This window comes from Anopheles merus, chromosome X (assembly GCF_017562075.2).
Source record: "Anopheles merus strain MAF chromosome X, AmerM5.1, whole genome shotgun sequence".
In the NCBI taxonomy this organism is placed as follows: Eukaryota; Metazoa; Arthropoda; class Insecta; order Diptera; family Culicidae; genus Anopheles; species Anopheles merus.
Window position 1 is genome coordinate 6,878,217 of NC_054081.1, and position 15,056 is coordinate 6,893,272.

General features: G+C 50.3%; 2 protein-coding genes across 10 annotated transcripts in view; one reads left to right on the top strand and one right to left on the bottom strand.

Moving 5' to 3' along the window:
• LOC121599049 (E3 ubiquitin-protein ligase Ubr3) overlaps positions 1-15,056 on the bottom strand; it is a 49,349-nt gene that overhangs the window by 14,404 nt on the left and 19,889 nt on the right. The window contains exons 3-5 of the mRNA XM_041926539.1: positions 10,980-12,131; positions 10,659-10,894; positions 8,518-8,673 (exon numbers count right to left, since the gene is read on the bottom strand). Coding sequence (XP_041782473.1) covers positions 8,518-8,673; positions 10,659-10,894; positions 10,980-12,131 — 1,544 coding nt within the window. The remainder of the gene's footprint in view (positions 1-8,517; positions 8,674-10,658; positions 10,895-10,979; positions 12,132-15,056) is intronic.
• LOC121599056 lies at positions 189-8,467 on the top strand. Of its 9 annotated transcripts, none has more exons than XM_041926622.1 (6): positions 189-1,040; positions 1,132-1,449; positions 6,346-6,487; positions 6,574-7,159; positions 7,250-7,615; positions 7,698-8,467. In XM_041926622.1, the coding sequence occupies exons 1-6, from the start codon at positions 795-797 to the stop codon at positions 8,050-8,052; spliced, it is 2,013 nt and encodes a 670-aa protein (XP_041782556.1). In that variant the 5' UTR covers positions 189-794; the 3' UTR covers positions 8,053-8,467. The 9 variants fall into 9 exon arrangements, with proteins under 9 accessions (XP_041782556.1, XP_041782503.1, XP_041782494.1 ...); XM_041926569.1 differs by lacking the exons at positions 189-1,040; positions 1,132-1,449 and adding exons at positions 2,699-3,328; positions 5,456-6,198; XM_041926560.1 differs by lacking the exons at positions 189-1,040; positions 1,132-1,449 and adding exons at positions 2,699-3,305; positions 5,463-6,198.

Consider the following 15,056-nt stretch of genomic DNA (forward strand, 5'->3'; position numbering starts at 1 on the left):
TTCCGGGACTGCGTGCTATCACCAACACCGGCGGGCCCATTCATTCATGGGGATGGATGTACGAAAGCAGCGGGCAGCACAGAGAGACAGCGAACGCCGAAAAAGAAGCGAGCGCGCGCATCACGCACACAGACTCATTCGCACCCCGGGGCTTGTAGACGAGTCTCTACTACTATATTGCCCGACGGTTCAAGCGTCTCGCATTCGCTCGCAAACCTGCCAACCGAACGGGTGTGCGCGGTGGCGAACGGCAACAGCAAAGCAAAACGAACAAAAAAAAAACCCGGCAACAACGACCTCGACTGTACTGTAGAGAGCAGAGAGAGAGGGAGAGAGTGGCAGCAGAAGAGGTTCGTCGCCAGTACGCTTCGTTTGGTTAGATATTGGTAGCCGCCAGGGTCTGGTGTTACACTCTCGCGTTCCAGGCTTTGTGTTGGTGTTTTCTGCAGAGATCTTACCCAGCAAAAGTAACCCGTATTTGTGCAGAAACGAAAGTGTTTGTGTGTATGTGTGTGTGTGTGTGTGTGTCTGTGAAGAAGTGAACCAACAAGAAAAAGCCTCTGCCAGACGAGAATGTGCTAAGCCGCAGAGTGTTTGGTGTTGAACGCCACTGACCCCCCCCCGTCGATCAAACCAATTTCTCTCAATTGATGCCTAAGCCGCCGCGCTTGTCTGTGCTGTGTGGCGAGATAATTGGCTGTTAGAAAACCGTTTCACCGTCATCACCATTCAACACAGCCCGGGACAGCTGAGCACACAAAGAAATCCGGACAGGACAATCCAGAGCGGGCAAGATGAAGATGCTGCTGCCGGTCGTGACCGTGCTGCTGGCGCTGGCACCCGCCGGGCACGGAGTGGCGATCGGTCCGGGCTGGCTAGCGCTGAGCGAAACGACCAAGGTGCTGCTGCGCATCGCGGTCGATGTGGCGGAGATGCAGCTCGGCGACAGCAAACCGTCCCCGATCAACTTCAACCAGGACCTGCGCATCATGCACACCATCCAGACGCTGTCGGCGGAGATGCGCGAAAGCCAAACGGCCGTAAGTGCCAAACAGCAGAGCCCAGAAGGACGGGAAGGTAACCCTCCCTTATATTCATTGGATCTCTCTCTCTGTGTCTCTTATCTGGCAGATGGTCGATATCCTCGGGCAGCGCGTGCACGACGTGATCGAGAGCTTCGGCCACCGGAACCGGTTGGTCGAGCGGCTCGAGAAGCTGTACATGATCGTGCGGCTGGTCGAGCGGCGGGAGGCCAGCATGTACCAGCTGCTGCGGACGGACACGCCGGTCGAGCAGCTGACGCTTACCCAGTTCGCGCAGGCCACGGTCGACGTGAGCAAGTCGGACAGCGTGATCGAGCTGCTGCACAACCTCGAGCTGCTGGTCACCGGCAGCACCCAGGTGCTGTTGCCGCCCGGCCGCCAGGACATCTTCTCCCAGCTAAACGAGGTAGGCCGCATGGGTGTGGGGGTTCTGGACCTCGTACCCGACTTGATGGTAGATCTCGTCTCCGAGCTACGGCTACGCTTCCTTCCGCATTCTGTAACTTCCACAGCTCTATCAGGCATGCTCTCTCTCTCTCTCTCTTTACGAACACAAACACTTTTTCCCATTCCCATCTCAATCACCGGAAGTGATATTAAAGCCAATGAGCCGGCAGGCGATAGAGGCCAAAAGTGTAACGATGCCCGCTCGCATAAACATAGCACACAGTTGCAGCTGCGCTGTTGCATTCCTGCCATGTTTTGTCTCCCCCATATCACTTTCCCCTTTTCCCTCACCAATGCTTATCGATTGATGGTATGGCAGAAGCAGAAGGAAAGAGAAAGAGCGAGAGAAAACAACCACAACAACAACAATGTACACTTGCATTTGCCTCGAACCGAGCCGAGGTTTCACACTGAAGCTGAAGCGTGAATGCAGCGGAAACCCGAGCACCCGCATTGTTAACATAATTAGCGTGAGAGACGGCTAGCGGGGTGTGCAAGGCACGGCGCGAATGGTAGAGGAGAGGTTGGGTCGTTCATGCCTCATCTGGCGTTCGATGAGTCATTACTCACCGTTGGCGGCAGAGGGAGCAGAGCCGAGGGTTGATCAAACAAAGAAGTGCGTTCTCCGAGTCGAACCTCAGTGAGTGTGTGATTGGAAGCGTGTAGAATTCATTTGCGAATTCAACTCATTCCAACGACTCACTCGGTTGAGTAAAAAGAGAGCCACTAAAAGAGTGAGCCCTCTCAACAGAGAGCGGTGAGTGAGCTTACTCGCAAAAGTCGGGGAGTCGTTTTCGGAGGGAGCCTTAAAAAATGAATCGTTCAAATGAATCGTGAGTCATTCATACTTTTCAACTCCTTCCATACATTCAAACTCCTTCGTATGCACTCTTCAACTCTGAGTTAACTCACCGAGGATCTGAGTTTACATCGAATCCTCATGATTGAATCCTTAAAAGTTATGACATTAGAAATACTGATTTTCTAGAACTCATAACTTTTTCGAATCTCAGAAGTAGAAGGCCCTTTTTAGCTAAACTGTTTTGTATTTTCTCGACTGGATGCTCTCACCGGTGATATTTCTGGACACAGTTTTCTGCCAGCTAGTCAAATTAGATGTTTATTCTCGCTTAAATCTGATAGACAAACAGACTAGGGCATCAAGTGCCAAAGCATGTATTCTTTAAATTTAGAAAGAGAAGTTACCATCCACCAAAGTCCCAATGTTCAGAGGGCATCAGCATCAGCGGCAGTTTGAGCTAATCTCCGTCCAACACATCTCCTATCCCGGCGTTATCATAGCGATTCTCACGCACCCTACACACCGGTCAGCGAGACGCCGCATCCGCACAACACATGGTAGCGAGCGGTTGCTAGATAAGGCCACCACCACACCAACCGAGACCACTGTGCAGCACCGCACTGTTGTTGTGTTGAGGTTTTCCATTCACGTTGGATGACACGCTCACAGAGACAGCACACAGAGACAGCACTCAAGCACAGAGACCTCTCGCTTGAACCCGCACCGGAGGCGCCACTGGAAGCCGATGGTCGAAAAGCGAGAGAGAGAGAGAGCGACAGACCGTGACACTTACAGCCATGTCTGGATAGGTGGTGGCCCTGGTTGGAACAGTATGTTTTGCTGTGTACGCGGTACCCGCCCGCATGGCTTCTCAGTGCGCCGCCATTATTCAGTGAGTGACAGTGCGCGAGTGCGTACGCGCGCGGCTTCATCTGTCCGCCACATATCGACAAAAACCGACAACAGAACGAGGTCGGCTGTGTGTTAGAAGTGTTCTGTGTGTGTGTATATGTGTGTGTAGAAAATCCATTCCACCGTAATCCTTTCTAGCAACCAAAGCACGTACACGTCTCCGTCGTGTGCTTCGCTACAATTCAGAACGCTGCAAAAAGTCGGAACCTTCCCAACTGACGGGAGGTTGCACGATCTTCCAAATAAACGAGGGTTTTTTTTTATTTGACGTTTGGTGCTCTTCTGTTCGGTGCTGTCTTCATCGCAACAGCTGGTAACAGGGCTGGTGCGAAAAGGCAGCACCATCCAACCATTTATAATTCCAACAGCACAGCAGCTCCAGCTCAGACACTGGAGAGGGTACTGCGCCGCTCGTACTGTGAAACGTGTTCTTTGCAGTGACAGAGAGTTTCACATTCGTCAGCAGAAAATAGCTCAAAACAGCAAGAACATATGCCGTCCATGTGTTGGTATACATTCACATTCGCGCGCCCATTTCAATGGGACCGCCTTTCCCTTCGCCGCACCGATTCCGATTCGCTCAAGTTCAAGTTGCGCGGCGCCCTGTTGTGCTGCGGAGTTGGCAGTAGTTCGCCGTTTTCTACCCTGCAAATACATACATACAACAACAGCAACAAACGACCCCACCAGACAACTCTCGCCAGTAATGCCGGAAGTGGCGGATTGCGTTGTGTGTTGATCGCTGTTGTTTTTTTGTTGTTTTTGTTACTGCGAATTATGACAACATCTCGTCACAAACACACGCAGGCAGACGGTTCTGTAGCTCTAGTAATGATCGTGATGGTGACTGATCGTGCAGTGGTGAAATTATACCTGGCAGAGGGGCAGCCAGACACACGAACTTCAAAATCCCGGCAGAAGACGAACCAATCCAGCACAGCAATCAAAAACTGTTGGAAACAGTGCATCATATCATTCAACGATTCTAGGGGCGGATGAGCGCCACCAGGCCCCAGGATATCTACATTGGGGAATGAGTGTTCTGAGTGTTCTCGGCTGAATTGAATAAGTGGCGCGCGCGCGCGCACGTTTATGGCGATGTCTCTTTGTTTTGTTCGTGCCAACAAAGTTGGCCGTGTTTTGTCGTAAACTATGGTGGAGGTAGACTCTGAGTCATCACACCATCGACTTCACACTTGTTTATCTCCAGTACCCAGAAGAGTAAGGTGAAAGACCAGCAGCTTTTACCTTGTATCTTTTCTTCTGCCTTGTTTTACCCACACATTTATCGGCCGTTCGACTTTCCCCCGTCCCAAGCCCGGGATGTCAACAAACCACCACATTTCCATAAAGTCATCTAGGTTTAATGACCTGGCTGGCGTCACCATCACGGTGTTTGGCATTGGTGAGAACACATTCTGACGAGGGCGCTCTATTCCTTAGCGAGAAACACGCGGACCCGGGAAAGGTCTACCACCGCGTGCCCGAACGGCAGAGGTTCAGGTACAGCAGGAAGCCCTTTTTATGACAAGCTACAAGGTCACACAACCAACACGGTTACTATGGTAGCACAGATGTTCTCTTCCTCCCGACCATTCAAGCACAATGATCGGACATTGTGACATATGCCCTTTAGCAAACACGCAGGGACGACCGGCTATAGCGTGCCCATTGACAAAGCGCATGCCTTTTACCTCTCCATCCCTACTTCGTGTTAGGGTGGGAGGAGGCTATCGCGACATGTTTGCAACATGACACGATGGTGATGCACAACAACAACAACAAAAACCATCCGAGATATACATCGAAACAAAGGGAACATTGATCGTTTGTGTCCGCCACATGTTCTCTCTTAATGGGGGGAGAGGGATTATAGGACAGCAACAACACAAACCAGTTGTGTTGAAACTAACCGATATTGAAGCGAAGCAGATGACACTATCGATACATCTGAGCGGGAGCAGTTCCCTTTTTTTTTGTGTGCAACCTCTTCTTTGACACTTTTTTGGTGGAATTGCTATGGGAATTGAATGACACAAGAAGAGCGTGTATCGCTTTTGGGAAAATGAAGATTGACAAGGAGAATCACAAAAGAGTGAAGACTCCGACAAGAGACTCTTAAAAGAGCGCTAGCTCCGAAAAGAGTGCCAACTCCGAAAAGAGTGCTGACGTGGAGAAGAGTGCTTTAAGTGCCAATAGCTAGATTAGTCCTATCTCTAGCTAGGAATTACTTCATGAAGTCTTCTTTCAGCCCACAGTGTTATAGAGCAACGTGTTGCATGTGTAAAGCCTGAAGTGTGACACTCGTTTCCAGCAATTCCACCCATCTCTCGACAAAAGACCACCTGTTTCTTGAGTAAAAGTAACGGTATGGCCATGGGGGGTAGTATACCCCTGCGCACGGTGACACTCTGCCTGGGCACACTGGTTGCTGTGGTCGCACTGCTCCAGTCACCGGTCCCGGTCACCGCCAGCCAGGTCAAGGGCGCCAGCCCGATCGATGCGCTGCGCAACCGGTACCTACAGCAGGAGCGCCGGGCCTGGACGATCGTCAACCAGATCGACGCGGTCGACAACCAGCTCGAGCAGGACGCGACCCAGCAGCGTGCGACCGTGATGCGCGAGCTGGTCGACATCTATCTGCGGTTCGCCGAGACGGAGCTGGAGCCGGAGGACCGGGGCGAGTACCAGCTGCTCGCCCGGCTCGCCGAGTGGCATCTGCTCGAGCAGAACCTGCTGACGATCAACAAGCTGTTCGAGGCGGTGTACAACTTTCTGCGCAACAATGCGCCCCGCTTCGCGGAGCAGGCCGAATTTGCACCGGAGGAGATCGACCAGCAAGGGGGCGGCACCATCCACAGCAACGATCTGCGGCTGCTCACGATCGATCTGGCGGAGACGATACTGTTCGACAAGCGGCAGCCGGTCGCGGCACAGCTCGACCAGATCTACACGATCATGGTCCGGCAGGCACTCTACTATCGCGCCAGCATGGTACACGCACATGACCCTCACCGGGGGTGGAGTTGGGGTCTGGGGGACACGCCACTCTGTCTGTCTGTATCGAGCTACACACTGAACTAACACACCCAACCACTCTTTTTGCTTTCTACTTTCATGGCCCACGCCTCCCTCTGGAAGACGGCAAGAAGCGTCCTCTGCAGCTTCGGGCTGTCACCCCAGCAGCTCATCTACGTGCTGTACGAATCGATAGCAACGACCGAGCTGAAGGGCTACATCATGATGCAGTTCTCCTACATGCTGCTCAAAACCCAGGGCCAAGGTATGGGGTGTCTCCACCCAATCCTAACCAAAAGTGTTCGTGCGTATGCTAATCGACTCGCTTGCCCATCCTCTCTCGCTCGGTAGGTAACTTTACGGTGGAGTCGCAGGCCCGTCGGAACGAGCTGCAGACCCGGCTCGCCCGCACCCAGCAGCTGGTAAGGAACGTGATGAACCAGACGAGCGGCGAGTACTGGCGGTGCGATCCGGACCGCGGGGCGCACCGCGAGAACGTCACGTACGTGCAGTTCACCCGCCTGGTGCAGGGCTACGTCGAGAACGAGGTCGACATGACGACGGACAACACGTGCCGGGAAACGTGCTCGCACTACAAGTACGGGCACGAGCAGCACCAGTGCTACAAGGAACTGTACTGCTCCCAGCAGCCCAAGTGTGCCGGCCGCATCTACGACTGCGAGTACATCGACTCGGACATGTGGATCTGCCCGGCGGCACCGGGCGGCACCCGGCGCTACGAGTACATCGAGTACGAGAACGGGGAGTTGCGCGGCCGCAAGCAGAGCTGCCCGCGCGGCTCCACCAAGGTCGACTCCTGGTGGCGCTGGCTGTTCTGGCACTGTAGCTACTGCTTCTGCTACTGCGACGATGCCGGCCGCCACTCCGATCGCTACGTCAGCCTGCGCGAATCCGTCTCGAACATGGAGCAGAACCGGTAAGTGTTTTTTTCGAGCAGTTTTCGAGCTGTTTACGTACATGGTACTTATACTAAATCACACACCACTTCTTCCGCTTCCCTGCGCAGTGTGGTAACCGGGCTGCGCTTTGTGAAGCGCCGCCAGATGGTGCACCTGATCGTGCAGCAGGGGCTGCTGCTGCCCGGGGGCGAGATCGCCAACAGCACGCTCGAGTGGGTCGTGCCGAAACCGTTCACCCACACGGACAAGGGCGTGCGGGACGGGCACGACTACCACACACTGTCGTACGATCGGCGCGCGATCGACCTGGACGACGTGCACGTACCGCCCGGCTACGTGGTGACCGGCGTCCAGTTCCGCGTGCTCGGCGCCCGGCTCAACCTGCTGCTGCGCATGACCGAGATGAACTTTACCGCCGGCAAGCTGGTCGGGCTGGACGCGTCCATCTGGAGCGGCAGCTTAGAGACGGAACGGTAAGCAGAGCGGCACACTGCCACTAGAGCTCATTTGTGTGTGAAGAAATTTATAACATTTCATGCCCTCTCTCTCTCTCAGGACCGAAATCCCGCTCAAGTACATGGACGTGCCGACGCTCGCACCGGCCAAATCGGTCCCCATGTCCACCCAGAACCAGTACCTGCGCTTCGGGCCGACGGGCGGCCGGGCGGACGCCGCCCAGACGACCATCCCGTTCCTGGACGCGCAGCCGGTCAGCCCGGTGCGGCCGACGCCGCTCGCCGGCGCCGGCCTCATGTACAAGGGCGTCCCGAAGTACGGCGGCTTTGTCGCGCCCAAGATCATGACGTACAACTTCGGTGCGCACATCCAGGACCCGACCGACGATTGGTTTGCGGCGGAGCTGGAAGCACGCAGCGGTGCTGCTGCCGGCGCCGGCAGCGACAGCGGCTAGTCGAAATTAATGCTACGAAGAGATAAAATAAAACAAAACAAAAAAAAAGAAATACCAACTGCCGACGCCGCCTCCCCAGACACAGAGATGCAGAAAAAAGTATGTCTCGTGCGGGGGTTTCAGCAATGCCTGAAGGCTCTCCACCACCCCACCAGCGGGGATGGATAGTTCAGCTCGTTCAGCGAGCCAGTTTACCAAAAGTAGCAAAGCAAACTAAAGGCAAAAGTCAAAAGTAACAACAACAAAAACTCCCAATGGTAGTAATACATCCGAAACCGGATACTTATAGCGAGTGAGAGCGAGCCAGAAATATCCGCGCTCTGCTAGATAAGCAAAGTCCCCTAAAAAAAAAACATGTAATCTGTAAACGGTCGAAACAAATAAATTGGAACGGGGGAAAACCCAACCAAACACACACACACACACCACTGTGTCACACTCTGTCTTCTTCAGGTGGCCACCTACCTGCACGCGCAGTGGATGCATCATCAGCTTCGGCAGCAGATCCGCGGACGGCAAGATATCGTTCAGCGACATGCCCATCGTCTTGACGCCCTGGCAGATGAACGCGGCCAGATAGCGGTGGAGCGGAAAGTGGAACGACGCACGGGACATTTCATCCTGCAAGAAGAAGGGTACGGTTTTAGGACCGGAGAAAAACCGGGCGGAGAAGGGAGGGACTCGCCCTTAAGGAACATATTTAGTGTATTGCGTGAGCGTGTAATATTTCTTGATACGAATACGCATACAAATGTGAAGCTTCTGACACCAACGGAAGGGATATATCCTGGTCCCCAGCTATTATAATTTTAAATTATGTCTCTATAGTGCCTATATTAATCTCTGAAGCACCAATTCTTTCCTGTAAGTAGCATTTTTTCTTCTATGCTCTAATTCTAATCTGTAAGACGCTATGGCTTTGTCTCCAAGAGACCAATTATTGTCCTCAGGCTCCAATTCTTATCTCTGATGCTCCAATTCTCGTCTCTGATGCTCCAATTCTCGTCTCTAATGCTCCAATCCAATCCAATGATATCGTCATCTTTTGCCTCTAATGCTCCAATTCTGCCTCCAAGTCTCCAATTCTGCCTACAGTGCTTCAATTATTATCTTAAAGGATCCAATTATTGTCTCTAAGGCTCCAATTATTGCCTCTAATATTCCAAATCTTATCTCTAATGCTCAAATGCTTGTCTTCAATGGTCCTATTCTTGTCTCTAATGCACCTTTTTGTCTGCCAGGCTCCAATTCTTGTTCGTAATGCTCCATTTCCCGAATGTTAAATCATCAGGCCTCTAAGACGACAATGTTTGCTTCTAAGGCCTCAATTTTTGAGGTCTTTAAAGCACCAACTTCTGTCTCTAAACCTTCTCTAAATCGTCAACTTTTGCCTCTAATGCTTCAATTCTGCCTCCAAGACTCCAATTCTGCCTACAGGGCTTCAATTATTATCTTTGGGGCTCCAATTATTGCCTCTAATATTCCAATTCTCGTCTCTAATGCTCAAATACTTGTCTACAATGGTCCTATTCTTGTCTCTAATGCACCTTTTTTGCCTGGCAGGCTCCAATTCTTGTTCCTAATGCTCCATTTTCCGAATGCTCCATTCCAAAGGCTCCAATACTGCCTACAGAACTTCAATTCTGCATACAGGGCTTCAATTGTTATCTTTAAGGCTCCAATTCTTGTCTCTAATGCCCCAATTCTTGTCTATAATTCTCCAATTATTGTTTCTAACTTATCCCATTCTTGTCCCTAATGTCTTGTCTCTTTTTTTTGTCCGCAAGTGTCCAACTCTTGTCCCTCCGCCAATTTTTATCTCTGAAGCTCCTATTTGTGTCTCTAAAGCTTCTCTAAGTCGTCAATTTTTGCCTCCAAGGCACCAATTCAGCCTTCAAAGCTCCAATTGTTGTCTGTTAGGTTCCATTCTGCCTCCAAGTCACCAAAGATTGTCTATAAGGCATCAATTTTTACGAATAAGGCTCCAATTCGGCCTCAAATCCTCCAATTCTTGTCTTTAAGGTAGCTTTTTTGCCTCTAAGGCTTCAATTATTGTATCTAAGGCTCCAATTCTGTCTCGAATGATTCACTTTGCCTCCAAGCCACCAACTTCTGTCTTTAAGGCATCAGTTTTTGTTCTAAAGCTCCAATGTTTGATGGATTAGGATCAATGACGTCATTCGGTAAGTCATTCGGTTATTGTTTTATAATGTTTTATTTCGTTTCTGTGAATCTGCGTGCCCCGAAAGCTTTATCAATTCAAGCCACATGAAGAATTTCTGTTGGTGATTTTGAAAGGTTCAATTGATCCTTCGAAAGTAGAGATTTACTGAGTGCATTTGAACATGAAAGTTATCACAAATCTGTTCTGATACCTAATGACTGTTGTGCCTTATAGACAAACATTAGTGCCTAGAAGGCGCCATTTAGTGGCTAAACCATTCAAATCATTCCTTTTTTTGCTTTTAATAATTTTGATAGACAATTTTGTTTCCTTTGATATATGCCGCATCATATTTACATGAAATTTCATCCACACTCATTACACAATTAAAATGGACCTTATTCGAGCTTGCTCTGCTCAAAACCTCTAAGCCAAGGCTTACCTTCTCGAACCGGGGCTGCTGGTAGAAGTTGATCGCATCGAGCCAGTCCTGCAGATAGTTCACGCAGTACATCATGATCTTCTTCGCCAGCGGCGCGTGGGACGGATCCTGCAGGTGCGAGATGATCGACCACATCGGGTAGGCGCTCGCCTCGAGCTCGCAGCTGAAGGCGGCATAGTAGGAACTCGACTCGAACTCGACATGGCTGATGATTTCGCGAATGTTTACATTCATTCCTGGCGTGGATGGGGAAGAGAAAGGAAGATAAAATCGCTTGTTCGATGCAACGGTTGACTGTGTGTGTGTGTGCCCCCTCCTTACCTTGCAACATCGATAGGAACTGGAACCACATGTCGATCAGATCGTCGTCCTTGAGGAAGACGAGCGCGACCGACTCGTGCGACAGCACGTTGTTGAAATCGGACACCAGCGGCCAGTAACAGTGCTCCTTCATCACCCGCTCCGCACAGTCGACCACGTAGTGGAAGTTGTGCTCGGGCGTGTGCAGCGTGTGGGGCGTCAGTATCTTCGACATCATCTGCCGCAGGCTGATGATCATCACGTGCAGCAGCGACAGCTCCTCGACCATCTTGAGCGCGAGGCTCTCGTTCGAGAACAGCTGCACGCTCATGTGCACCACCCGGTTGCTGAGCGTGTCCGGGTCGCTGGACAGCTCCAGCACGCTCGGGATGCGGCAGTAGTGCATCACGAACGTGCGCGTCAGATGCTCCTTGTAGTCCTGGTCGGGCAGCATGTTCAGCAGGAAGCAGACGATCTGCTGCTGGAACTCGTACTTGAACGTCCAGAAGATGAACTCCTCCAGCAGCGTCTCGTGCACGATCGTCCGTCCGAGCGCCGCCAGATGGGCGTAGTCGGGCGGCGGCTCCGGTGACGGGAACTGGCGCAGCGCCTCCTCGTACTGCAGCCACCCGTCCCGGATGTACTTGCCGTACCGGGGCGACGGGTACGGCGGGTCGAGCAGCCGCCGGTACACGCCCCGGTCGATCAGCGTGCGCGTCATGACGCGCCGCATCAGCTCGCCCATGTTGTTGAACTCCATCAGCATCGCGCAGTAGTCGTTGCAGTACTCGGCCGTCCGGTGGCAGTCGTCCGAGTCGAGGTTGCTCGCGCTGTACTCGCGGAAGTGCAGCAGCATGCGCAGGATCAGCCGCGGCATCATCGCTTCCGCCACCAGCATCAGGTCGTCCGGGACGGGCGCCTTGTTCTGGCAGTTGTTCAGCCCGTGGTCGCTGCAGAAGCCCTCCGCCTTCATCACGGACGTGTCGCCGCAGTCGCAGGCCCCGCCCGCCTGCGACAGGAACATGTTGAAGTCGTGGTTCTGGTGGTTGCCCCGCTTGAAGCAGTCGCGACAGATCGACATGCACGGGGAGATGCCGCACGTCCGGCACCGGTACGCGACCACGTGCGGTATCCACACCAGCCCACACTTGGCGTGGTTGTCGTACGCTCGCACTGCGCAGGAGAGAAAGAGAGAGAACGAATGAAAAAAGAGAGGTTAGAATAGGTGCAAGGATTAAGTGAGCGTTGCTGTCAAAACGGAATTCAATCCACCCGAGGAAGAGTTCTGCACTTCATACTCGGTCTGTCGTATCTGTGCCAATATTTGCAAACGACGCGGAATAAGGGGTGGTCACGTTAAATGCTAACAAGCCGCTGTTTGCGTACCCCATTTTTGTTTTGCTGCAGCAACTTTCTTTTTGGCCTGCATTAGATCAGCCATGGTAAATTACGCCCACACGCCGATCGTGTCGGGCCGGATGACGCGAGATGATAGTCAAGTACGAGGACCGTTGGAGTTGAATTTCTGCGAGGTGACCACCCTCCTCCCCCTCTCAGAAGAAGAGAAAATCTGCCGGGGTGGGTGGTTGTGAACGATGATGTCGTGCGATGGATAAATTTAGCTACTTTCTCTGGTTCTTTTCCCCCCGGAGGTCCAACGGGTGACAAAAGCAAACAATCAATAGGTAGGCGAAGAATCAGACTAGCGCGCAACGGTTGCAATATGGTTTAAATGAGGCAAAACGATCAATTCCTGTTTTAGCCAAATAGTTCTACTTAAATTCTTGTGTTTATTTATTTTTTTATATAAGAACATCCGCAGCAGGCACTGGAATTTCTGCGTTTGCCCATCATGACACATGCACACTGCCCACTGTTGCACCACCAACAAGCCAGCAAGAGAGCTGCGAAAAGCAAGTGGATGAAAAGGAGGGGTGGCACCATGGCAACATTCGCGACGTAGGCATTATTGCAAAAAAAAATAACGAAAAAATAAAGTTCATTCCAAAACATGCCGCAAGCGAGGTAATTCATCGCTTCATTCATTCTGCCCGTAAAACACACACGCACACACGCGAGCAAGAGATAGAGAGAGAAAGAAAACACGCGCGTACAGCAGACGCAGCACCCGAGAGACACCGTGGGCACGCACACCAGTGACACGATGGTGCCACTATGGGATTTTCGGTGGACAAAATTTGGCTTTAAAATATTTCTTTTTAAAAAATTACAAAATAATTTTATTTAAATTTTTTTAACTTAAATGAAGAATGTTTGCTCTTCAATATGGCAGCTTCAATATTATTTTATTTTCTGCATCATGCAAATAGGAGTACAGTCTGTTCCCGAGTTACGCGGTTCTCGACAAACGCGGGTTCGGAAATGAACGGTTTTCTAAATTTGACAGATCAAATGTCAAATCAGTACAATTTGCTGCAAGAATTGTCTAATGCAGTATAAATTGCATTTTTGCACAAATCGTAATAATAAAAAATAAAAAAGTGTATAAAAGCACAACATTTAATCGAAATTACCGAGTAATCAATTGTGCTCGCGATTGAGTCGGGGTAATCCGAAAATCGCGAAAATCGACTTACGCTGATATTCGAGTTACGCGGATTCCTCGGCAACGCACAAACCGCGTAACTCGGGAACAGACTGTATGCAACTATTATGCTCATATTTGTTAATGATTTTTTTTAATTCATACTTTGTGTACAGTCGCACGGCATTAATCTAAACTCTTCGTGAAGAAACTGAAGGATTTAATGTAATTTGAATGTGCAAATAGAATACTGCAATTACTGCCGTAAGTTACGAAAACACATTGAAGGAAATAAACACTATTCCTTTATTATTATGTCATTAAATGAAACTCATCCTCTTACTGTGTACTTCATTTGTAGGTTATCTTAAACAAACTAACCGTTCTAGTGTGCTAGCTGATGACAAATGATTTCATCTGTTATGAACAAACCAGCGCCATTTATTTCATATTTACGTCTAAACAAACCGGTCGTCAAATGAACGAATTCATCACCATAACCTTTACGGTCTTTAAATCATAACATCTTAACTAAAGGAATCCATTCAACACGTGCAAAAAACAACAATAAGCCACGTGCTCCAAAAGGTGGAAGCCGAAAGCGACGTTGCGGTAAGCTGATGACATCAGGTACATTGTTGAACGTTGTGGCAAAATGTTTGCTTTAACGCGCTTTGCAAATGAATTCTAAATTGCTCGTGTTTGCAAGTAAGCAAATACGTTTTTTTAATGGGCATCCAGTTTCCAACGTTGGAATCGTAAAAATAGCTTAATGGGAAACGTCAAATAAATCACATTGATTTTTTTTTGCAAAACTTTCTGTTCTGCCGAGCAGTAAAATCTATCATTAAAAAAAATTCACAACACAGTTTGTTGTTCCCTTACGCCATCGAACAGCGTCGCAATGGGAACCTGATCGCAGCCGATGCATGATCTAATCCGACCAAACCCAAAATCCGATGACAGAACTCTGAGAAAAGAGAAAAAAGCGGTTCTGTCGATACAACACTTAAGCCTCTTCTTCTTCCTGGAACACTTGACCGCAAACTACTACTTGTCAATAATACTTTTTCCTCTCTCGTTTTTATTTTTTCTTCTCGTTTGTTGATAGGCATACAATCAGTTTCTATAGCGTCCAGCAGTAGCATGTGTGAGTGTGTTGCGTTTTTTTATCTTTTTGCATACCAAACCAGCACCGTCACAGAGAGAAGGTCATTCATCGCGCCGTTTGCTGAACTAGATTAGTTCATGCCTCGCTCTCTCCCTCTTTCTCTCTCTCTGTTTAGACATGCCAATCGAAAGATTTGCAATAAAAAAAATAAACTCATATGACTCGTCATGCGACACATTTGCCCGGCCAATCCCCATAGTGACGTCGCTAAGAATGCATGACCGTTCTCGATCGTTCACCCGATCGGCCCGATCGCACACGCGAGAATGCCTATGGATTGTGGATCTATTCCTACTGGATGCTTGTTGTGCGTCACTCCCTTTATTCCCCTCCTTCCCCGGGCAGGAAGCAAACGGAAACCAGAAGCCGTGCGGGTGTGCCT